This window comes from Echeneis naucrates, chromosome 14 (assembly GCF_900963305.1).
Source record: "Echeneis naucrates chromosome 14, fEcheNa1.1, whole genome shotgun sequence".
Taxonomy (NCBI): domain Eukaryota; kingdom Metazoa; phylum Chordata; class Actinopteri; order Carangiformes; family Echeneidae; genus Echeneis; species Echeneis naucrates.
The window spans coordinates 16,722,954-16,748,624 of record NC_042524.1 but is presented as its reverse complement, the minus strand read 5'-3'; the positions used below and the strand labels follow the sequence as shown (position 1 = coordinate 16,748,624).

The 25,671-nt window shown below is 42.0% G+C and overlaps 1 protein-coding gene across 4 annotated transcripts in view; it reads left to right on the top strand.

The window, feature by feature from the left end:
• tspoap1 (TSPO associated protein 1) overlaps positions 1–23,247 on the top strand; it is a 56,318-nt gene extending 33,071 nt beyond the window's left edge. Inside the window, exons 8-30 of one of the 4 annotated variants that reach the window (XM_029519245.1) lie at positions 635–718; positions 856–945; positions 1,212–1,334; positions 1,419–1,523; positions 1,765–1,815; positions 2,550–2,582; positions 4,169–4,349; positions 5,637–5,842; positions 7,766–7,872; positions 7,956–8,065; positions 8,149–9,024; positions 10,308–10,459; positions 10,552–11,019; positions 11,143–11,532; positions 12,212–12,367; positions 14,186–14,285; positions 15,875–16,017; positions 16,202–16,370; positions 17,957–18,004; positions 18,762–18,880; positions 18,982–19,053; positions 19,147–19,266; positions 19,850–23,247. In XM_029519245.1, coding sequence (XP_029375105.1) covers positions 635–718; positions 856–945; positions 1,212–1,334; positions 1,419–1,523; positions 1,765–1,815; positions 2,550–2,582; positions 4,169–4,349; positions 5,637–5,842; positions 7,766–7,872; positions 7,956–8,065; positions 8,149–9,024; positions 10,308–10,459; positions 10,552–11,019; positions 11,143–11,532; positions 12,212–12,367; positions 14,186–14,285; positions 15,875–16,017; positions 16,202–16,370; positions 17,957–18,004; positions 18,762–18,880; positions 18,982–19,053; positions 19,147–19,266; positions 19,850–20,164 — 4,218 coding nt within the window. In that variant the 3' untranslated portion in view covers positions 20,165–23,247. Of the gene's footprint in view, positions 1–634; positions 719–855; positions 946–1,211; positions 1,335–1,418; positions 1,524–1,764; positions 1,816–2,549; positions 2,583–4,168; positions 4,350–5,636; positions 5,843–7,765; positions 7,873–7,955; positions 8,066–8,148; positions 9,025–10,307; positions 10,460–10,551; positions 11,020–11,142; positions 11,533–12,211; positions 12,368–14,185; positions 14,286–15,874; positions 16,018–16,201; positions 16,371–17,956; positions 18,005–18,761; positions 18,881–18,981; positions 19,054–19,146; positions 19,267–19,746 lie in introns of all 4 variants that reach the window. The other 3 variants (XM_029519244.1, XM_029519246.1, XM_029519247.1) reach the window with 3 other exon arrangements.
• The last annotated feature ends 2,424 nt before the right edge of the window (positions 23,248–25,671 follow it).

Below are 25,671 nucleotides of genomic sequence, written 5' to 3'. Positions count from 1 at the left end.
TACTTGATACACATTAGTCGGGTCTTGACTGTGACTAAGCTGCAACTGATAAAACAAGTGAGCAAATCAGACCACAGGTTGCAGTTTCATTATCATGATTGTCTTGCTGTGTCACAACCCGGTGAGAGTACAGTATCCCGTCCAGTCAGCTGCTGATGGTCTGCAATTTCTGTAGCTTCCCCCACACAGTCAGTCACAGTAGCAATACTTGATTTAGGTCCCGTTGCCACGATGAAATAAGCTGATTTCTCCTATGCTGGTCCTGCATGTAAACTGCATTTAGATTAATTAAAGGATGCTAAGCTTTGTAATACCCTATTGCTGTCATGTCAAAGGTCAATCTGGAAAGTAAGGCTATTGTATTTAACATTTCATAATGTAAACACATACCAAAACCTATACATGCCGTTATAAAAAAAAAAAAAAAAGAAAGAAAAAACATGCTTTTTTTTATTATTTATTATTTTTTTTTTTTTTATGATTTTTTTACTTTTACATTTCAGCCTGCTCTTTGTTTAACAATTTGTTCTGTTAAACACCTTGTAAATTGCCGGATTTAGTTTCAAGCTGAAGTAGAATGCCAGGGTGAGGATTCAGTGTCACTGTTTGTATTTTGTTTTTGTTGTCTATTAAGGAAAGTGAGCTGAGCAAGAAGAGAAAAGAATGTGAAAACCTTGAGCATGAAGTAAAGAAGCGACAGAAGAGATGTCTGGATTTGGTAAGAAATCTTTTAATTTCTTCTCATTTGGTGTCTGGCCACCTTCCTGTCTAGTTTGAGTACTACTGTAGTGGCTATAGTGCTGATTTGGGAGATATGGATTTCCTGTTTTATTTAAGCATGTGGCTTTCTAACAGGAAAGCCAGCTTGAGGATGAGCGAAGCAAAAATGAGCAGTTAAAGGAGGAGACAGATCTCCTCAGGAGGAAGGCACAGCTGCTCGACCAGGTTGGTGTCACTGTGTGCTGTCCAGTTCCATCTCCTTTTTTCCATAAATTTCTTCTCTAAACTGCTTTGTATTTGTCATTGTTAGTATAGCAATATTTATTTCACCACCTAGCAAACTGGATATCTAGTGATTTGGTGATGCTCAAAAAAGATTGGTTGCGCATCAAAAATAAACATTGTCAGATAACTTTGTCAGTTGTATGTGAATAGAATGGGACTTTTTCTGTAAAAGGATACAGTCACATAACCTGCTCTCGTTTCTCAAGACTCGGGCTGAGAATGAGGAGCTGAGGGAAGATCTCTCTGAAGTGACCGCTCAACACAATTCAGTTCTCGAGGAGAACCAGAGACTCCGTGCCAAACTGGAGAACCTAGAGCAGGTCCTAAAGGTACAGTCAGGGTCAGATATTCTGTGTGCTATTGTCAGTTTCACTCCTTACCATTGTCCTCTGATCATTTTTCCTTTCAAACAGCATATGCGAGAGGTCGCCGAGCGAAGGCAGCAGCTGGAATTGGAACATGAGCAGGCACTGGCTATCCTTAAGTTCAAACAGGATGAAATCAAACGGTTACAGCGGGTACTCACACTGCTCTCACACACTCTCATACTAGATTTCTCCTACTTAAGTAAAATCCTTGTGACATCTTGGTTGCTTTGAAGCAACCAATGGGAAATTGTTAGCCTTGTCCAGCAGGAGGCAACCTTTGGGTACATATAAAGCTTTGAGATTTGTCATCAGAGCTCACTATGTTTGAAATTAGAGTTTTATCAGCAAATAGCCATCATTACACTAATTTTAATGTCCTCTTAATCATTAGGCTCAGTTATTCGCCAAGAGGGAGCATGAAGGAGTGGTTCAGATGCTGGAGGTGAGTTTGTAATGCGCTACTGTGACTCCTCCTCAAAGTAGAGAAGCAAAGAAAATACATTTTTCTATACCATGCAGTCTACCTTTTTTTACCTCACAGCAAAGCTATGAAATACTTTAAGGAATTGTGAATGAGTTACCAAAAAGTCAAAGTTTACTGTGTTTCATAAAGCTGCAAAGTAGATCAGCTTACTCCCAACATTAGAGACAGGGGGAGTGCTTTTCAGCACCACATGATTCTTTTCTGATATCATAAATTCAAATATATCATATAAGGTGTTTTTTCCCCTTCACACAAGAGTATAATGATTTAATTCTAGACAGAAGATATCTCACTGTCACTGAAGCAGAAGGGACGCTCAGAACAATGGGATCTTTATTATCTAAACACCTGGCAGAGAAGAAGAAAGTACTCGTATTTTAGTTGCACTCATGGGCCTGGAAAACCGTTTGAACAGATGGCTTCTCTACTCTTGTGTGACGTTCATGTGTGCTCTAAATGTGAGCATAACAAAATTTTCTATTTAAATTGAATCCAGACAGTTAATGACAGTTGAAGTCCCAGTCTGTTTTGGTAGCCAATGGTTAAAAAAGATGAAAAAAGATGAGCCCTGCACAAAAAGCTCAAAAATGTCATCCGCTACAGTCAACTATTGATGACTGTGTGTGCCTGCTCCTCATTTCACAGTGCATTTTGTTATTTTGTTCCCTAAAAAAGTGTGTATTTTATTTTAGGATTTGACTCAGCTTGTGTTGCAGAGGGAGCTGGTAGAGTATAGTTGCTCTGCTTTTAAACAATTGCTTGTTTCCTTCCTCCTTTGTTTCACTCACTTTTTGCTCCTCTATTTAAACCAAAGACATCACAGGAGAAAGTCTCTTTCCTTTCTCAAGAGCCAAGTCAACACACAGCCTTAGTCAAGCTGTTAAAGCTTTTTTTGGAGTATTATTTTTGAGGAATAAGTATGTTCATGCAGATAGCAGGTGTTGGCTGCTGAAGGCCAAGAGACATTCTACTGAAACTGGCTCCTGAAAGGGATTTTCTCGTCGAGCAGGACTCAGACTGCTGTGCTTCTACTTTATTAATCTACTTTGTCTTTACTATATTTAACTTTTCTCATGCATGTATTGAAATTTGAAAACTTTTTTTGTACCTTGTGTTATCTTCTTGCTAACCAGAGTACACTGGACTGCATGCAGGTACTGTTAACTTTTAGCCTGCTTGACCCTCTGGGGGAAAAAAATCTTTCTGCCAGAAAACCTTCCCTATTCCCCCTAGATACCACCACCAAACCCCTTTCCCATTTATTTATTTAAACCCTTTTAGTTGATAGGGTGTCATCAGGTTTGTACACCATTTGTATAATTTTAAATATGCCTACATTGTACTTATTTTGCACTGCAATGCCTTGTAAGCTAATTTGGTGCTGATACGTTTGTGTGTATAAATCAGGTCATATAACACTGCAACATTGCTATCACCTCTAGCTACATTGAACTCATTTATCATGCTTGCCTTGCTGGATTGTTACTCTGTCTTATTTCTCTGAAGTAGAATTTGCCTGTGCACAAAATCAACACTTCACTGAGCCAGATAACTGTTTTGTAACATTCATGTGAGACTCATGTGAGTTGATATGTGATTTGTCTCAGTGTTTTAGCACTCACTACTACTACAGCTCAGAGTAGCCAGAAAACAGTTGACTGCTCACTCGGGGGTTTGCGTAGGTGAGAGCTAACAGGAAATATTATTCAGACAGTTTCATGCACAGGCTTTTGTCAGATCAGCTTGCCAGGAAACTCCCACCACAACCGGAAGTGAAATCAGCCACATATAGAAACTAAGCAGGGCTGAGACCAGCATCTATAGTGTTCGGCAAATAACGCTGCTGTTGAGTGGCCTTGTTAAAGTGAATGCAGAGTAAAACATTATTGAAATTCCGACTGTTTATCTTACCTTCTAGCTCTGGTTTGTACTGTCTCCGTTCTCACCTGTCCCTCTCATTTTCTTCTTTAATAGTTTATCATTTGTGTCTGTAGCCTAAACTTTTCCTGTCTGTCACACAGAAACCTAACCTCAGATTGTAATACATTTATCATAACCTACGTAAACAACAATATATGTATTGTTTGTTTCCAGCCAAGAAAATAAGCAGACCTTTGTAAAATCAGGTCTGCTTATTTATCTAAACATACATGTATATACATGAATGATAACCAGAGGTTTCTGCATGAGACTGATAGTTAAAAAGAAGGTTGAAAAGTTATTTTCTTCTAACTTTGCTTTGTGATGTTTACTGCAAAAATTATTTTACTGTGTTTCTGTTCTCCATTTGTGTGTTGTGCCTCGTATGTAGTCAAAGGTCAGAGAGCTGGAGGAGAAATGTCGCAGCCAGAGCGAACAGTTTGGCTTGCTGTCCCAGGAGTTGGAGAAGTTTCGACTGCAGGCCTCCAAGGTGGACCTCGCTGGCTCTAGCCTCCTCAACAATCCCAGCCTCTCTGCTCTGACAAATGGAGTGGGCCTGACTACAGAGCGAGGTGAGTCACAACAGAACAGAAGCACTCACAGCCAAAAACACTACTTAGTGCAGTTACTGAGTACCTTAGATCATGCTTAGATAACTGATTTAGTGTGATTTGCTGGACACAGTGGTGTCACATTGTTTCAGCTACATTGATTACCTGGCTGGTGAATTATTTTCTGCAGTAAATGTGTATATATCACATTTCTGAGTCTTTTCAGTTCCAGAGGAAATGTTGTATTGTCAGTAAAAGAGGAACTGAGTCCTGACAAAGCCTGGTTTTGGAAATAAATACTGAAACAAAGCCCAACAGCATCTATTCATTTGATGTTGGACCATCAAAAGAATCCAAATCCTTTTCTAAACTGTCCCATCGGGGATGCGTCTTTTCAGGCTTTAAAATCTTTTTGGTAATTTAAAATGGATTATGGTTTTAAGGAAGGGCACATGAAATGATGCCCTTAATCCCCCATATCTTTCCTTTTTGTATCAGGAAAACAGATTGAACATAATAACTTGCATTTCACCTGTGTGTGTGTGTGTGTGTGTGTGTGTGTGTGTCTGTGTGTGTGTGTGTGTGTGTGTGTGTCGCATTTCAGCTTCTTGTACTGAGGCTAGGCATTTTAAATGAGGTCAACTAACTCCATGGGATTTTGGAAATTATAGTAGAGCCCAATCGATGTCTGTCTTAAAAAATAGTGTAAATCTAGTCCAAATCTTTCCTTCTGTGTGCATCAAATCCCTTTCTCCTACACTGTTCATGTGTTTTAGATTGCACAGGTGGCTCATGGGATATGGTGACTCTGGGTGAAATAGCCTTCTGGAGTCTTGAGGGAGGTGACTCTCTCTCCTGCCCTGAGGGTAATGATCCGCCCGGTACGCTCTCCGTGTCTTTTACCCATAATATGTGTTGGGCACTGTCACAAAAGCACGGCATGTTCTGTCATCTCACCCACACTGTTACAGACCAGCACTGTCGCAGAACTTGTCTGTAACTCCCACCATCTCATGAGAGTCAGTAAAATGTCTGTGGATCCTGTTAAGCCCCTTAACAGCACAGGTGTGACACAGGGTAGCGTGACCTCTGACCTCAGACAGATGGAGACAGGATTTTTCCTCCACTGTTTAATCAGCCAGGTTCAACCTTGAGCCTCCTGCATGTCAACCAGTAACCTCACTTACCTGAATGCTGACGGATTCAACAAGGTCAACCTGTGAGAGGACTGGAAGTGTCTGTTTAAGTCATGGATTATATATTATCCCCTCCCTCTGGCTCTCTCTTTCTCTCTCTCTCTCGTGCTAGATGTGGCGGCTGCATTGCGGATGGGAGCTACCCCCCACGCTGCAGGGCTATCCAGAGTGGAGCGCTCACCTGTCACCAAACATCGAGAGCTGCCCACCATCAGTGTCAGCAAGTCAGGCTCTTCCTCAAGCAAGTCAGAGACCACACACCTCACCCCCAAGTCTGACACCCACCTCAGTCCGCACAAATCAAGCCCAACACATGAGGTACTAAGAATTTGATTAGGCGTCATTTCACTCCTTTTAGTTGTTATTATTTAAATTCATTCATTATTCCTTTAAGGAGACATGGTATACATGGCTTGAAATTATCTTTTTGAAACCTTAACTAATATTACAGCCTACATTTAAAGGCCACCTCAACCCTGTAATATCTGTAATACACAGATTTAAATGGGTTGGATAATGTTAATTTAGTAGTTAAATTAGTAGGTTTGTGAAACAGTTTCTTTGGCCTCTTGATGTTCATCCAGGTTATGTTTCTTCATCTCTACACAAACAGATCAAGATTAACAAGACGGCTATGCACAAGCACATTCATTTTGTAGATTTAATGGATTAAAAAGTCCCCCTTAACCCTTGTCACCTCATGCAACCACATAGCTAAATACAGCAGAGCTCCTTATGCTTATACATAAGAGAAGTCATCAGGATCACCTGCCTATGTTTAGTATTTTCGCAGTGCCTCGTCTAGTGTCTGGTCTTGCATGGCAGGTTGATGGTTATGATATTACCATGTATTTACAGTAGGGCTGTTAAATGATTAAGCTTTTTAATCAGATTAATCTCATGGCCATCATGATTAATATTGATTCAGTATTAATTGTTTTTCCTTTTGTAGGTGCAAAAAAACTAATGAAAGAAGGCAATATAGAAATACTTAACGTGTTTATTTAAACTAAAGAGCAAATGTGGTGACCAGATTGCAATATATAAAAACTGTTTTTCTTTTATTTTTGTTTGTTTTTTTTTTAAACAAATATCCAAATATCCAACAAATATCCAAATTAATGTGGCCTTCTTCTTATTCATCTTTTAGCCAGCTGCTGAGATAGACTCACTTGTTTATTGGAGAGGAGAGCTGACTGCTTCTTATGTACAGTGCTATATGGAGTGGCGAGATAGCTGGCAGTGTCACCTTTTCATGATATGACCCCTAGTGTTGGCCTGTCACTACTGACCACCTCTCCAAAGGACAGTCATGCATACTAATGCTCAGCTACACTCTGTACTGCCAGCTACCATCTTGGACAATGACTTATGGCAACTCCACCTGTACAAACTTCATTAGCCCACTGCCCGATAGTAGTCACCATAGCCGGGGTTTGTTTGGTTTTAGGTTTTGTTTTGATTTTGGTTTTGTTTGGGGGGGTTATTTTTTTTCTTTTACAGGATTTCGAGATGCATTAATTGCGTTAAAAACGTTATCTAATTAATCATGCAAATGAATTAATGTGGAATAACATGTTAATTTTGACAGTCCTAAATTTACAGTAAATACAGTTTTCTTTCTGAGCAGTCAAGTTTTTTTCCCCATTGTGCTCAAAAAAATTTTTAAAAAGTAATTTCTGGTCAAGCACAGTCATTTCCAAGAAGTCATGGTTTTTCATAAGTTTTCATGTGTAAAACAGAGTGTACACTCATCTGATTACAAATTTTACTGTGCTAGGATTTTTTGACATAAGCAGGTTTGAGTGGCAACAATTATGGCAAGAAATTGGCCTTTTGTGCAAGTTGAAAAACATTGAAGCATTCCTGGACAAAAAAATGTTGAAGCTAGTTTAAAAAATCATCATAAATGTGAATGAACACCTCAAAGTAAAAGTGAATATTGTGACCTTTAATGACGAGAGGATTTATTAGAAGACTGTTAGTTTGCATTTGCTTTATCCAAGTGCATTTAATATATTGGATGCACACAGGGTACAGTGTTGTTCTTTTTTTTATTGTTTGTGGTACACCACCATTTCCAATTTGTAACATATTATCAATTCTAGATTGAACATGTTAGAACAAATCAATTATTTTTTCCTTTTACTTCCTTTTAATGTATTTTTCTGACAATGATGAACACAATTTTGGAACTTCTTGAAGTCCAAGTGATTCACCATCTGTTATTGGTGTTTTCAGGTCGACACTGCCAGTGAAGTAGAGGAACTTGACATTGATGTGGCTCCGGCACCGTACACAGCCAGCAGAGGAGCATCAAAGCTTCAGGTTTTCATTGCAAGATATAGGTGGGTGTTATGGTAAAGTAGTCTAGTCATCACATCATTATTTTGCTATTAGATAATGAAAATGACATCCTTACTTTGAACAGCTATAATCCTTATGATGGCCCCAATGACAACCCTGAAGTGGAGCTGCCACTTACTGCTGGAGAATACATCTATGTGTATGGAGACATGGATGATGATGGTTTCTATGAAGGTAAGTCAAGGGGATAATTTATTTTATCTGCATTTTCCTGTTCCTTTATGTTCTTTCAGTGTTTTACTTTTGGTTCCTTTAAGGTGAACTGATGGATGGACGGAGAGGGCTGGTCCCCTCTAACTTTGTGGAACGGGTATCGGATGACGATGTCATGAGCACTCACCATCCAGAAACAGGCGACATGTCCCATAACTCCCTGTTAGACAGCAGCCTGCATAGTGCCAGCCACCAGCATCACCTCCATGTAGGCGTCGGCACCTCAGAAGTGACAGAAACCTCTGCTGCCTCTGGCCCTGCCTCAGCACCCTCGGATTCAACATCAGCCTTGGCTGTCCCAGCCCCCCTCACTAACGGCCTGGACTTGGATTTGGAGGAGGTGGGAGTGGACATTGTGCCTTACCCACGTAAACTCACCCTCATCAAGCAGCTTGCCAAGAGCATCATCATTGGCTGGGACCCTCCGTTGGTGCCGGCAGGGTGGGGCAATGTGTGGAGCTATAATGTGTACGTGGACCAGGAGCTGCGGTTCAATGTGCCCTTTGGTGCCCAGACCAAAGCAGTGCTGGAGCGGCTAGACATTAACCTCAAGGCCTACCGTGTGTCAGTGCAAAGCCTGACAGAGAAGGGCCTTTCGGACCAGCTGCGGTGCAGCATGTTAGTCGGTCGGGACGTTTGTGTGGCGCCCACACAGTTGCGTGTGGAGAGGATCACCGCCACCTCTGCCAACCTGACCTGGCTGCCCAGCAATAGTAACTATGTGCACATTGTGTCCTTGAATGAGGAGGAGTGTGAGCTGGTAAAGGCTGGCTGCTACACGCTGTGCCTAACTAACCTTTTGCCGAGCCTGCAGTACACCGTAAAAGTGGAGGCACGGCCACACCGCACACCTTGGGAGTTACCCGTGGAGCGACGTGAACACAGAAGCGCGACGATCACCTTCGCCACACTGATGGCAGGTCAGGATTTAGTAGGTTTTCTGATATTAGATGCTGTTTATGGGTGTCATTCTACCTTCAGTAACAGAGTTAATGGGTCATGAATCATTAATTATGAAATTGAGCCTTTAATTTTGATAAAAGTAAAAAAAAAAAAAAAAAAAAAAAGCATTTCTTTTCTAAGTAATAATTGCAATGTTATACTGTAGCTTTGTGAAAAGGGCTGATAATGTCTTCAATCTACTACATGAAAGTAATGTAAATGTGCATTTTACCCATACAGCACAACAGTGTGGCAGTCTGACAGTACAGTATTGCTATTGATTTGTGTTGTTTTTTTTAAACCACTGTATAGATTAAATATATGTGTTACTGGAATATATACATGTCATCAGTGTGTGTGTGTATGTGTGAGGGAGATAGAGAGAGAGAGAGAGAGAGAGACTTCAGATCCTGTTGCCAGACCTCTGAGTAAATAAATTGATGAGCAAAGATATTAGAGTGTAACAATATACAAATCTGACTGTTGTGTTAATGAGTGATATTTCGTATACAGTCCTGTTTAGGCAGTTTCAGCTCCAAATTAATATCAGGGACAAAGAATAGACAAAAAATGCCCACAATGTATTTCTAGTGACAAGGAAGAAAGGGGAAGACTTTTCCTCTCCTACACCTAGTGATAAAGTTTTAACACTGATAACAGGAGAGAAGAGGAAATCAGTTACTGTGACTAGTTCTTATTTTTCTGATCTTGAAGTCTTTCATATGTCCATGCCTTCACCTCAAAGCACTGCATCTTTATAAATAACTAGACATCAATTTAATACAGACACTGAGTATGAGGGTTTAATATTTTGGAGAAGATTGTCAATAATGTTTCATTGAGTTTCTAACCTTAGTATGGCTTGAACATGTCACTCTGTGGGAGTATGCTGCCATTATGCTCCTCCCAGTCAACAATAGTGTTCACAGGCAAACGTTAGGTCTGTAAGATGCATGTATCTGATGATCACTGTCACAGTATATGTAAGTTGTATTTCTTTCAATGATCATTTAAATGTGCTTAAGTTTCATGCCCACACTCTGGGAACCCAGGTATATGGTTTATAAATTTCTTACTCTCCCTGTAGAGTGTTAGACGGCAACTTTCTTGGTAAATCTGTGTGCCCTTTGTGATCATTATTTCTATCCCAAGCAATGTATTTTCAATATGAGCAATTCAGTTGATCCTGTATTAACATCAAACTATATTTCTCCATCTTTTTCTTGCACTGGCTGTTTTGTGATGCTTTTAATCTCTGCAGGTCCCCCCGATGCTCCTCTTGATGTACAGATGGAACATGGTCCCTCTCCAGGGATTGCCCTCATCAGCTGGCTGCCAGTCACTATAGATGCTGCAGGTACTTCCAATGGAGTCCGTGTCACTGGATACACTTTATATGCTGACAAGAAAAAGGTAAGAATTCCCCAAGTTTTGTGTTTAAAATTTCAGCCAAGTATTGGACTGCGTCCAGTGTTAAATATCTACCTGTCGTTCTCCAATCCAAGGTGCTGGAGGTGTCTTCCCCGACAGCCGGGAGTGCCCTGCTGGGCCCCTCTCAGATCCAGTCCCTGCAGGCAGCTCAGGAGCTCACTGTCCGCACCATGTCTGCCCATGGGGAGTCTTGTGACTCTTTGCCAGTCAATGTGCCCTCCAAGCTGGCTGCCATCATGGCAGGCCCAGCTATCACCACCCCGGTTGTGCCACCCCCCGTACCCTGCAGCCCAATAGGTCCCAGTAACATGCCCTCACCGTTGTCCTACATTAACTCTGCTGCCAAAGTCTCAATGCTGCCCAGCACTTTGCCATCAGACACACACAACACTGGCCTCAGAGTGGAGGCTGCTGCCAACACTACTCATAACTCAGAGGGTCTTCTCTCATCTGCCTCATATGTGAAGGCCTGGGCCAACCCCTCATCTGCCTTGGCTGTGTGTGAGGCTGCTTTACAAGACACCCCCATCATCAATCCGGTGGTAATCTTCCTCAAATATATATTAGTACTTGTTTGTTTTTGTTTTTGTTTGTTTTGTTTTTTTTTTTTTCAAGAATAATAACATTAATTAAACCTCACTACGTCAACTCTTTATCATCTTCAGGTTAATGTGACCTCCCCAACCTCTTCAGCACCTCAACCATCTCCAGTAGCAGCACCAGCACCAGCACCAGCACCGGTGCCAGCAGCAGCAACAGCAGTGTCTGAGCAGCGAAGAGACACTGACAGCCCTGGAACGATACGTCCCTTTCCATCCATGACAGAGTTCATTGAGGACCCCAGTGCCAAGCTCGGGACCCCTGAGCGTATTCCAACCCCACCCAAAGCCCCAATCACAGACCTCCTCAATCCTCAGGACACTAACCTTCACAGACCCCCTAGCACTTCACCACTGGAGTCAGAGGTAGAGGAGGAGCAAGAAAATACCCGCCTGGTCTCCATTGAAGAGTTCCTGAGACAAGACCAGGAGCCATCATACTGCAGAAGGCAGCAGGTCAGCCCTGACGCTAAACTGCTCTTAAAAGCAGTTGACATTTCAACACAAAAACATAAAGTACAGTATCTACTGTGAGTATATCTGAGACAGATATGTCATCTCATTCAACCCTAACTATCCCTGCGTATAGTATTACAAACTTTATTCTGCAAAGATAATGGTTATATGTCAAATAACAACAGTTCACATATAATGACACTGACATCATCAGGATCCTTGAAAAGTTTGTGGCCAATTTAATTAGCCTATGTTATCTTCAGCCATTTGAGCATGTTGACATGAGTTAGTGTCATAATGTTCATTAGTTTGTCAAAGCTGACAAATTTGAAGGAAGAGAGTGTTTATGCAGTACTCCAGTGATTTATAATGAACTGCTGTGTCTGCTGCCTCGAAAGGCCTTGTGTATCCTCATAAATCTGTTCAAATCTGTGGAGTTCCCGTTTTAGTAACATTGTTTTAGTTAATAAATATTCCTTACTTCTAGCATGTCATTTTATTAATAAATTAATGGAGACGATGCATGGTAAAAAGGCCTCAGTGTCAGTCACACATAATTTACAATTACATCATGTACAAATCATAGAAAGTACAAAAAAAAAAAGGGCGGGGGGGATGACCATAAATTTAAACTTCACAAAAGAGATGATTGCTGCATGGTTTGTTCTGATCTTTTCAGAGTTATGGCAAAGGGCTTGTGGATCCTCTCAGTGACTACCATGCAGACAACAGCCGATCAGACCTGTCTGACATCCTGGAAGAGGAGGAGGAGGATCTCTACTCTGACCACCTTGGAGACGTGCAGGCCAGGGGATACACAGTTGGAGCTAATAGGGTAAAGGGTGTTATGCTTTTTGAATTAAATATTCTTCTTTCAGTTTTTCATGTACACTGAAGTTCCCATTGTGTGGCCCTGTTTCCGCTGTCTTATTCCTGATAGTGTTTGATTGTATTTGTTTTTTCTTTCTTTCTTTGTTTCTTTTCTCTTCCTTTGCATGGCCGGGTTGTCATCTGTTTTGCCTGCACTTCTTTTATTTTTGCTGAATAATGATATTCCGCCTTCACCAATCCACTCACTTGATTTCGTACCTGTGGCCCTCATAGTCTTGCAAGTTGGAGCCTCCAGACAGTGATGAGGAGGTTCTTGAAAGGATCCTTAAGTTGCCCCCTCAGGTCTACCATTGCAAACAGTTGTTCAGCATTCCTGAGGTGACAGAGGAAGAAGACAGTGGTCAAGAGGAGCCTTTAACCCACCGCAGTCAGTCTCGGCCCAGGCCCAGCCATCTCCACCCCAGAGAAGCAGAACGCCTCCATCGCGTCCCCCAGCATCACCAACATGACTCCAACCCACACCCACACATTCCCCCTCACCATCACCACTTCAACAGGGACCCTAGGTCCCTAACCAAAGAGCCTTTACACAGACACAGACCCTTACAGGTCAAAACTAAGATGCAGCACAGGGTGCATTATGCAGACACAGTGGACACCATCAGTTATCCTGAGGAAGACGACACAAGTTTATATGAGGGTCCAACCAGCAGGCGGGTGTCTGCCCGCTGTCCTCCACAGCTGACCCCCAACAGCAGAGAAAGAGTACTGCTCAGAGGGCTAGGGGACCGCCTTAGGAGGGAGGCCATGCTGAGGAGTCAGATGGCCGTCACTGCGGCAGCCAACCTCAGCCATGGCCCTACCCCGCCAAGACCCTACCCAGTCAGCAAAACAGTACGGACTCTGAGGTCACCTATTGCTCCTGGGGTGGAGATTGACGTGGAGTATGGTACGGATGATAATGAGGAGCCCCCTGAGTACAGTCCTGGGGAGGTGGTGGTGGAGCAGATGAGCTCTGAGTGGTGGGTGGAGGGGGCTCAGATGGAGCACTGCAGGCCTCATCGCCGAGGACTGAAGGCCGATCCCCTGGTAACCTTTGTAACCAGTCTTGTGTTGTTTCAGCCCAGTCCCTTCCATTTAGCTGTGTGGATCTAACCTTTAGAGGAGCTCACTCCCACCACTCAGTAGACAGCAACTTAGCTTTCCATCATTATCACTGCAGAGGACGGAGGGAGGTCAGTTAGTAAAAATCCTACAGGATATTACTGAGTAATTGCTGAGGGATGTAAGTTGCTAAGTTGTGGTCAGGTAGTGGCTGCCAGAATTCGAAACCAGGTCTTCATTACCATCTGTCATCAGTCTGTCAGATTTTTATAACTGAGCTTCAGGTTAAGTATAACTGAAACTGTTCTCCCTCTGTCTGACTGCACTAACTTCTGTTGGTGTCACATCCTGCTGCTGCTTGGAAAACACTCAGCTCCATTCTTAAACCAGTTAGTGCTGCCCTGTCCTGCATCATCTTATATTGGATGTGCTTTGATGTCTGTCTGCTAAAACAACAGCAGATAATTATGTTGAAATGGTAGATTGTAGGAAACCCTGTATTTGATGAGGCTTTACTAGCACATAGTTTATTATGAATACATAACGTATGTATTATGAAGTATTGTTTAGAAAAATGAACAGTTACAGCTCTTTTGCTTTTAATTTTTTTCTGAACCCTTTGGCTGCCCTGTCCTCCCCCAGTACTCATTGTGTATCTGTGTTCACATTTTTTCCTTATCTCCTGGTTTGTTTGTTTTTTGTTCTTCATGTTGAGCAGGAGCCCAGCCAAATCCGTCCATCTGAAGCAAGTCTGTCATGGGGAGGCCAGGCTGAGGTCTCTTCCAAACCAGTGTGCTTGCAGGCCAGGCAACCTAAAGGTTGAGTTTGCCTCTTGTTTATTTCCCTTTCTTAACAAAATTATACAGTGGAAATGTACACAGCAATATGAACACACCTGTGCTTCCAAGCCTCCCCCTCTCTCACATGATGGCAGTCAGATTAGCACCTTGTGTAGGAAGAGGGAGGGGGTAGCAAAGAGGAGGTGCTGTAGCTGCACTGGAGAAGTGGGAGAGAGCTTGCTAAGCTGAGAACCGGCTTAGCCCAAAGTGGCTTGTCATGACAGGAGGAAGTGACAGACATTAAAATAGCAATCTCAGTTAGCAACCAAAGGGAGCGTGAACCCACAAGCCCCTGTCTTTCTGTTCCTTCCTCCAAATCCTTCTTCACTCACCTTTTTCTTCTCACTCATCTTAACACAAAAAGGTGTCATTGTAAAAACCTTATATACATAAATGCACTAGAGTACACGTGCAAAGAGATAGAGGAAGAGAGCTGGGAGAAGTTCTGTCCTATCTGCTACAGAATCAGTGAGGATGTGAAAGTGTGCAAGTTGTCTGCCCGTGACTCTTGCCACAGATGGGCTGATTTTCTGTAATGAGATAGAGAATGCATCTCTTGAGTGCAGCTTAAAGTCTCACCACAGCTCTTCAAATTTGTCTCTCTGTCAAAGAGGCTCCCGTTGTAATGTCTTGAACATCACAAGTGTCACGCTTCACATCAGCTCCCCTCTTGACAATGCTACAAGATTTCTTTCAGTGATGTTAGAAATGGTATCAGCTTGTGGCTATGTCACACTGTTTCCCCTGTTGCTCGGCTGCTGATCATGAACGAGTGCACGTTTGTCAAACGGCTCACACAGCTTAGGATCTATGGTTTAGCTTTATTACCTCTTCTAAGGACATGCCTGTGCTGGGCGAATAATGCCCATAGCAGTGATGCAATTGGAGGACAGTGGGGGGATGGGCAAGTGGGTCACACCGTAGAACACATTGTGAACTGTATATGCTTTCTTTGCAAAGGATCTGTTGTATTGAAAGTAAAGAGAGACGGTAGAGGAAATAAATTGCAACAACAGCTCCTGTAAAATAATGCAAATCTGCAAAGCGATTATTTTCTTTACTTGTTGGCCTGCAAATTATTTTGGTGATTAATCAATTAATTGTTTTTGATATTACATGACGAGAGTTATTTTGTCCAATATTTAAATATATACATTTTTAATAACATGTGAAATAAATTTGTGCAGCAAATGATTACATATAAGTATCTGCAACCTGAAGATGTTTTGCATTTTTCACTAAAGAAATTGATTGAAATGATTGGTTTGATTATCAAAATAGTTGCTAATTAATTTGCCATCAATGAATTTGTCAAATTATGGTTGCGTCTACAAATTAATTACAAAAGATTCATAGTATGTTTCTTTTTAAGAATCAAACTCAACTTCTCAGGTACTTACAAGCAACTGGTTTAGTACAAAGGTCAGAACATAACCACTGCTCTCAAAATTCCACTAATTAAAGGGAAGGACTAACCCTCTAAATCACATCAACACCATAGGCATCTTCTAATTATCTCAATCTTGTGTTGTCAATCTGTGTTTGCGTGTGTGTGTGTGAATTTGCAGGTGGCGTTGATCCACCAAAGGTGAAAGGGGACAGTGACATACGCATCTTTGTGGCCCTTTTCCCTTATGATCCTGCCACCATGTCACCCAATCCTGATGCTGCTGAGGAGGAGCTGCCTTTCACTGAAGGACAGATCATCAAAGTATGTCCTTCGCTGATCACTCACACTAACAGCCATGCAGAATTTTCCATTCAAAGCAACCTTGAGATGCTCCAATCAACAGAAAGACATGCATTCAAAACCCAAAAGAAACAAAGTCTGTCACTACATAATGTGCCACTTTCACCTCATCCTGTTTTCATTGATGCATCTTGACTGTCCTTAGGTTTACGGAGAGAAAGATGCAGATGGTTTCTACCAAGGGGAGTCAGGTGGTCGTATGGGCTATGTGCCATGTAACATGGTGTCTGAGATCCAGGTAGAGGACGAGGAGACCCGGCAGCAACTCCTGCAGCAGGGCTTCCTGTCCACAGCGGCCTCCATGGAGAAAATAGGTATGCACATTTAGAGTTGAGATATGCTGCCTGAGGTTGTTGTTTGTTATTAGATATTTAATAGATATTAGATATTAATATGTTTTGTTTTATGACTCTGGAGGTACACATTTGAACATTTTAATCATAAGATCACCACTGTTCATGTTTAAGTGGTATGTGAAAATAGCAGCACAAGTGTAGCAGGAGCCACTTATTATTATTATTATTATTATTATTATTATTGCCTCAGTTCTTGAGACACTGGAGAAATTTTTCCTGCAGCCCATCCTGCAAATCCTAAGAAAAATGAAACCTTCTTTCTGCAAAAGAAAAGAGGTGATGTAAAAATCCGGTGTTGTCTGTGGTCATCTGACACAAAGTCAGGTCTCATGTCAGACTTGATTATACTTTAACTAATTAAAATGTAACCAAATCTCTCCTCCTGTTTTGGATATATTTATGGATTCTTGCTCACTGTGTTGTTATTAAGTAGCTCATAACCGTCTATGGTCTCTCAGTCACCTTACTGGGCTTTCAGTCAGGAGTCAAAAGAATAAACTGAAGTCAAAGTGTTTGCTTGTGGTGAATGGTAGTGAGCCTCCCGGTAGAATCAAGCATACACTTTGCTCCTGCTCTCTACCCAAAGTGGTGTTTGCAGATGGTTTAACCTTTTCACTTCCACCTGTTCTCACTGCTGTGTCTGCTGCTCGCCAGTTGTCATTTTTGAATTGCTCTTTCACCTGGCTTTTCATTGTCTCCTCTGTCTGGTCTGCTTCTCTTACACCTCTGTGTTTCTTTTTGTTTTTTTATTTATTTTTATTTTTTTTTTTTTGTTGTTGTTTTTGTTTTGTTTTTTTTGGTACCTTTCTAAAACTCCATTAAGGCACTCGCACACACGCACAGCTTCCACGTCGCCCTGTTCCACCGCCGAAACCGAGACGATCCAAGAAAGGTGTGTCTCGCTGCAGATTGCAGCTTCTCAACTCCCTCCTTTCTTCTCTTCTCTGGTTTTCTGGTTTGCTTCTCTTTCACTTTAGCTCTTGCTCTTTCAGTTGTTGCTTCTAACTCAGGGTAAGGCTGGGTGATTTTGTAGGTCAGCTACTGTAGTTATAAAATCAGAAGCATTATGGGCCATTGTTACCAGTAGAGTAGACCACCTTGACACGAGTGTCATATTCTGTAAGAACATAGTTTAGGTTATTCAGGTCAACCTCATCTTTCTGCAGGTTTAATTGGGAATATTTAGATTTTCAGTGACACAACAGCTTCACAACTGTTAAAATGCACATACATGAGTATAGAGTCACTCTGGTCAGCTCTCATTGGATATTCATGTAATACACTGCAGACACAGCAGCAGAATCTGGCATTATTTTGCTTAATGAATGACAATTTCACAGAAAGTCATCATACCAGTGCCTGCTCCTTTGTCTAAAATGCATTACATGATCACCTAAAGCTTGCTGAAGCATCCATCGTCCCTGATCTCCATCTGTAACTGTACATACTCCAGTGTGATGCCTCAGGCGTGATGTATCCTCAAACTTTGCGTCTCTAGTCATTCTGCAATATTGCTCAATTGTCCCTCGCTTCATCTCTTCCAGTGGAGTCTGGAGCACTCTGGGAGGGGAGCGTAGACTCCTCCAGTCAAGGTTTGTAGTTAGATCTCTGACTGTCTGCCTCTCTGTTTGCACCTGTATGATGAATGTCCACTACAGGCCGGCATGTGCTTAACTTGATGTTTTCTGTATTTTGTGACCTCTTTTAATGCTCATAGAGGTGAGGACTGTTCTAGCTACTGATAACATCAGGACTCACCTTCGTCCAACCTCATTAGAGACTATGTGGTCAGTTGGGGGTACACTGAAGAGTTTAGACCTTTTCAATGAACCTCAATAAGGGGGAGAATGTTAAAAATACACCTTTAGATTAGAATATGGGGAAACAGTAGAAGCAGCTGAGCTGATATAATCATAATAAAGAGCTCACGTGTTAGGGTCTTAAGCTCTTTATGAACCCCCAGCCCTTAATGTCAGACTGCTTTTCTCTTAAGTCCTCTTTGCGTTTTACAGTTCAAGTGGTCCCTTTTAATCTTCAAATAATTTCCTTTTATATTTCACTTCATGTTTTAAAAGGCTTCATCGCTGTTCATCCCCCATTTGCTTTGTTGTGTGAAAACAGTTCATGCTGCTGTGAGAGAAATAGAAGACCTTGTTCTCTCCATTAACCTCCTTTGGTCTTTATTTTTACATGTTTGAATGCAGTGCTGTGACTCTTCCTCAGCTTAGCATGACGCTGAGACGGTGTGACATGCAGACACAATGAGCTGCATGCTGACAAGCTGTGTGGGATGCCTCAATCCTCCATGTATGAACATGTTGGCCTGAATTGTTTTCCCCTTTCTGACAGATCCCAGCCAGGCTGCTGCTACAGCAGCAGCTGTGGGGAACCCCAACCCAGGAGCTCGCAGGATGGTCGCCATTTTCGATTATGATCCACGAGAGAGCTCCCCTAACACTGACATAGAGGTCAGGCCTGCACAGAATCAGAACTTGATTTTGAAGGGAATGTACTTACCATTTAGTCGCTGTTGTTCATTTTCTGGCCTGTTTGTTGTGGCTGTGTTAAGGCTGAGCTTACCTTCAGCGCAGGAGACATCATTCATGTCTTTGGTGACATGGACGAAGATGGTTTCTTCTACGTAAGAGTCTTTATCTAATGCAGCACATAAATGTCTTTAAACTGTAATTGTAGTTGTATTTAGAGCTTTTTGTGTATCTATTGTGTCATGCAGGGAGACTTGAATGGACACCAAGGCTTAGTACCCTCCAACTTCCTGCAGGCTCTACAACAGGAGGCTCCAGCAGAGCCTGTTTCTGCTCCGCCTCCACCTGAACCCAAGAAAGAATCACAGGTAGCTCTGCATTTCAGTCTGTGTATCATGTACTACTGTCCTGCAGGCACATGCATCATGTTCACAAATCACTTTTTTTTACTGCATTCTATCATGTCCTGCACTGTTTCTTTAATTGCGTCCTGTCATGTTTCTTCTGCCCACTGTTTCCTGCATGCCCTTGTGCAGAAGCAGAAACGAACTGTACACTTTGAGACTTGATCGTAAGTGTTTTTGGACAGAGCTACAGCTGAGCTAGTGTCCCCTGCTCCTTCCCCATTCATATCCACCTCCTTTAACTGTAGCTGTACCTTCTTAGAAATCCTAAACCCACCTCTGGATTGAGTTTATAAAAATACAGATGAAAAAGAACCTCCGCCTTTGTGTGTGTCCTGACCGAGTATTTCCCCTTTGTATCATCACTTTAAACATGACTAAGCTTCAGGTGTTTCGACATAACAATCTAAATATATCTCGGAAAAACATATTTTTCTCCTGAAGGATCCTGAGATGTTGCCTACAGAACCACAAGATCCCCATCACTCCACTACAACAGAAGAACCTTTGCACGCAGAAACTGAACTACCTTTGCCCAACCCAACAGAGCACACAGACCTCGCACCCAAACCTCCACCCACTGCAAGCCCCAAGTCAATCCTGGACCCTGCTCCAGCTCCAGCTGTTAGTCGAGCAGCAGTTGAGGCCTGCGGCTCCCCAGCAGACAAACCCGCACAGACAGACAGCACTACACAAGGCAAGAAGAAAAAAAGCTTTTTCTCCAAAGGCAAGAAACTGTTCAAAAAGCTGGGATCCAACAAGAAAGAATGAGTCAGGGCATCTGACTCAGGATTCTCATTTCATGCTGAAGGCACTTTTTCTGTCTTCTCTACTAGTCTCAGTTGATAGTTGGTGCAGTTAGTGGCTGTCAGCTCTAATGCATAATGATTTAACCCTAAGTAATTATACACTTGCCTTAGACCAACCGTTAAATATAGTATTCTCAAATCAACATTCAGCTTACAAGAGCATGTAGAGGTGCATGTTGAAGTGTGTAAACTGAAACTTCCTGATTATCTAAATGTTTGCAGATTTTCAGCTCATTAGAAACTTCAATGCTTAATGTAAAACAACGGGTCGGATTCATTTAGAACAAGTCTGATATGAAAGTTCTATATTTCAGCCCAACACCGACACAGCTAATCAAACATTAGCTTTAATGTTCATGTACTGGTGCCACTTTATTTATCTGAAGCAAACAAATAGAAGCTGCACTCTACTCCTCTGTGTGACTATAAAATAATGCACTATTCATTGTGAATGGATGTATTTTAAATACGTCTGCTAGTCCCTCTTATGTGTTTCTTGTCTTTAAGTGTATTTATACAGTACTTTGCACAGCACTTGATATTTATTTATATCAGACTGTTGCCCTCATCATCAGCACATTGCATGAAGGGACACGAAGGTAGGAGCGGAGTCGTAGGAAGTGGTGACCCACTTTGGTATGTGTACTTGAGAATTCAGTTGTAGTCAGGACAGTTTTGTGGATAATGGTATTAAATGTAAAGAATGTGGAGGGTTACCCCTTCGGGGTGTGTGTGCGCGCGTGCGTGCTTGATTGTGTGGGTGTGTGGATGGAGCTGCCGAGGCCAGTGTTGAGACTGAAATCAGACAATGCCTTTTTCAGATGTGCGTGGGCACTCTCCATGTTTGTGACCACAGACACAGCTAGCCTAAATGTTGCATACTACATATTTTATGTGTATGTGTGATTTGTAAATTGATGCAGTCAGTTAACATGAAGGTTGCTCTGTTGCTCTGCTCAGCTTAAATGGCTGCTGTTAATGTTTATTGAAAAAAATCATTATTATTTACTCCATTAATATTTTCCATCACTGACATGTTTATGTTCATCATGTCATTCTGACAGCTCAAGGCAAAGTCGTCAAGTCCAACCAACACTGCAAATACTGTCAGTTCATATTTCTAAGAAATCAACCCAACCTGAAATCCTAAACTAAACCTAGAATGAATTGTCTGCCAGAGTAGTCACAGATAAAGTGTGTCTAATCGAGTGTGACCTTGTTTCGCACTAACACTCCCACCCAGCCCTGAGGAGCAAAATAGTTCTTTGACCTGAATGTTGACAGGACAGATATGTATAGATGAATGCAGAGCTAGTGTCCCAGGAACATCGGAACCATCTGAGGCTGATCAAAACAATAAAAGAAAATATGTTTGGAAACTCACATTAATGGATGTACTCACTTCAGTTAACACTCTTTAGTGTAAACCCTTAGACACAAAAAGCCCCTGTGATTCCCCCCATGTTGCCACGGAGGCTGTTCAGCTGCGGACAACAACTTGAGTCACATCCGGTTGCATCTAGATTCATCGGTTACCTGACTGATTTAAACAGAGAAGACTCCTCCAGCCTGAGCTTTCTGTGACACTATGCTGTGATAGATTTTGCAATAAGTTCTTTGTGTATCTTCTGTGTTGCCTCCAAGCTCAGCCTGTTGTGCGTGAACACTGGGTCAGCCTGTCTGAACGGTGTTGGAACATCAGCTTGTGCAGCATAGTGATGATTGGTTTTGTGTGTCCACATGTAGGCATCCTAGCACTGTAGACTCTGGAGTTAAAGCAATATGGTGAGTTGTGCGCTGCAGCACTAGAGCCACAACAGAACCGTGCAGTATCTCTAAATGCTTTGTGACAGCTTTCAAATGTTCAGTTGATGTGAATGTGCGGACCAGGCCGTAGTCATCACATGCAGACTGTTGACTGAGCCTGGTTGGGTCTTCTCTCTGTGTTTGACAGAGGGCTGTTGGGTAACTTCTCAGGTTTTTACTCCCAGTTTCTTACTCATGTTGACTCTGGCTGTTGCAAAAAACTGCAGAATATGCCAAAATCTTCGGTGCTTTGCCTGTTACCACAGCGATGGGAGACCAAGCATCTAGCAGCATGCGGTGAAGGTGAAATGCGGCTTTGACCTGATTTCATGTCAAGTTCTCCACATGTAGAAGGGGTCACACCTGATGAGAAGTTGGAGGCAGTCTTTTTTCTTTTTTTTCTTTCTTTAATGTCATGAATGTTTTCATTGTTTTATTGTTAGCGTTGGACGACAGGAGGAGGATTATGCCAACAGTGAAAGGGTGGGCTGGCTGACACAGACACTTTAGACGTGACAAAGCCGGGATAGAGGCAAGACTGAGGCTGTACTGTACCTTCTATTTTTTTATTTATGTTCTCTTTTTGTTTTAAAGGGGGAGTGAATGCTCAAAAGTTGCCGAAATGTACAGCAAATATTTGTACTGATCTTGTATTTGACGGCCTTTAATGCACAAGTATTTCTCTACCTGCTGTGTAGTGAGTAGGTGGCTCCACTGTTAGGACCTAGTCCCAAGTAGTTAGTGTTTTAGCTCAGCTGATCATATTTAGCCTTACAAAATGACCTTGTTTAGTCTTAATATGTTGTTTACAGGATGTTTATTGACTGCATGCATACCAATGTTATACCCATGTTCGGCCTTATTTATGTTACTGTCATATTTCTGTTTTTTAGGCTGATTGTCGGCAATGTTTGAGTTGTACATTGTCCATGCAGTGGAAAAGAAGCCGTAGGAGCTTTCTGTATATAATGAACAGTGTTGGGACTTGTAGTATATTTTCATACAACGCAGGACACTTTTGTGTTTTCTTTTCTTTTTTTTGTCTTTCCTGACCTGCATTCATTGTTTGAAGTCAGTGTAATATTGACCTTTTTATATATTACTCTTTTTATTATCCTTTTGGAAGCTCATCTGTAAATATTTTTGTTAATATTATTTGCTTTTTTTGTTTGTTTGTTTAATCTTTTTTTGTCTGTTCTTTGCATGTCCAGACAGTATCGATGGAGGAGCATTCACTAAAGATGTAGAACACAGAGGACTTGTTGACTTGAAGTTGTGATGATTTCTCTAATATGGATCTTTTTACAGGAATAAAGTATGTATATTTTCACAGAAACACAGTCTGAGACAAATGGCCTTTTCATTTTTTTTACTTTATTATGAATCTCACAGATCAGACTTTTTATCAGGGCAGCTGAAACATAAAATGGAGGAAAGAGTTGCGCGCTTTTCTCACCGCCACACGCCACCCATGTGAAATAACTGGGACTGATGTGTGGCCTTGCGAGACAAAGCAGCTTCCTCTTTTCTGATTTCCTGCGCAGGGGCCACCACGCAGGCCTCTCGTCTCCCTGAAGCCAACAGTACACTCATCCATAAAGTAGGAAACACTACACTGTGGCAAGGAGTTTAGTAGTGCTTTCTACTTTATGGATGACTGCACTGTACATCCACTGCTTCGTCTTCCGTCTTCTTCTTCTGTCTTTTTCCCCACTTCTTTCTTCTTCTGCACCTGCAGCCGCATCTGCAGCTGTACGCATATAAGCCCACCCCCCGCGTTGCAGACACACACTTGTACACTAAACTGAAACCTCTCAGCCTAATGCACGCCCAGACTCCACCAGCCCTCGCTCTTTGTCAAACCAGAAAATACACACTTCCTGATTTGTCTTGAAACATTTGCATTCATCATTTTTCACACAACTTGTACAAATTCAAGTCAGGTCTCTCTCTCTATATATATATATCTATATATATATAGATATATATATCTTCAGTGCAGCTTTAGAGACAAAAGTCAGAATTAAGCGCTTCTGTCAGAGGAAGTGCTATCGTGAGGAAGCCATCTTGGCATGCATGAGTAAGCTTTTCTGGCTGAGCAATAACTGATTACATTAAAAATGTGTTTAAAACAAGCACAAAAACAACTGTTGGTACAGAATTTCAGAGTTAATGCGACAGTCCAGTGGATACATTTAACTTTTAAACAATAAAATGTCATCCGCTAAACTTTGACTTTTCGCGTAAAATGTTTTTTCATCCAAATTCCAAGTGAACTTCTGAATATACTTCATTTAGAAAATTATTCAAAAAAAAAAAAAAAAAAACTGTTAATACAGTAAAATATGTTACATCGACATGTGTTTCGTTATCCAGCAGAAATAAATGCATTCAGTCATTTTCACCACGTCGTCAGAAATAATTATAGCATTAAGTAGCAATGGCTTCCATCATACGTTACCTAAAGCTTCACTTTTCTCTGGTTTAAGTGACGATTGTGCAGCAGCCCCACAGGTGTCTTCTGCGTCCAACGAGTGGATGATGAAGAAGAAGAAGCCCTCTCCTTTTGAACCCTCCACAACCACGTGATGTAACCACAGGAAGAGGTCTAACAGTCACAGCCGCTCTCTTTCTCTTCTTCCGCCTGCACTCTGCTTTCTGCAGGCGCTTTTTTAGAAATGCCGACGGCAATTGAGAAGATTTTCCTACAGAAAAAGCACCCCACGCTTATAATCGTAGCACAAACCACACTGGGTACAAGAAATCATTTTATAGCACTGACAACAAACATTACAACACCCTGGAGTGTCATATCTAATAACTGGCTTCAAACCAATCTGTTTCAAAACCAATTTTTCGAGGGCTTTCGCTCAGTCTCTCAGCTCTGTGATGCTGAAGAACATGATGATGTGTTTTACGCTCATGCAGACCTGATGCAACTTCGCCCAGTTTCGTTGAGAACATAGTGCGATGTGAAGTTGGCTAATAAACCCAGAATGAAGTGCAGAGCGATTACAACATACAGTGTGAGCTTATCTGTAGGTTTTCAACATTTTATTCCGCATTCAGTTCAGTGTCTTCGCAGCATCACGGCTGAGACGCATGAAACATACATCCTGAGCTGATGAATGAGAGCTCAGGATGTATGTTTTGATGACTATTTGCCTCATTTCCACTAGAAGTGGTGCTCAGTGGGCCAACCTCCATGAGGTTGTTGATTGTGAATGTTGCGTCTTCCTGACTGAAAAGAAGGGCAAAGCGGCAGAGCGCAGTTGTAAAACCGTTAACATAAAATCTTTATTGTTTTCAGATGTGACCCCATTCAGCGCCGACATGCTGCCGGGGCCATGTAGAGCTGTATGATAGGCCACAAACACATCCCGTCCTGCAGCTGCTTCAGGGTCAGTGTGGGGGAGAAAACCCCCGGTCCTCTTTTCAGTGCTTAGGAATAGCAGCACTCTCTGATCTCTGTAACGTAGGCTCTCCTCAAAAGATATTTTCGTCACTATGACAAACACTACCTTGCTATTTGGTGTCTAAATTGAAAGGCTACAGGTTTCAATTCCTCGTATATGTAAATGTCCAACTGTAACCATGTGGTTTCTCACAAAGCTAACCCCCCCCCAACCCCCATCAGATCAACAGACTGTGAATGATGGCGTTAAAGCTGCGCTGGTGACGTTTAGTGAAATGGAAACCTCAGGCTGAGTTCCAGCAGGGCGGCCCGAAGTCTTTTAGCACACAGCTTCAGGTT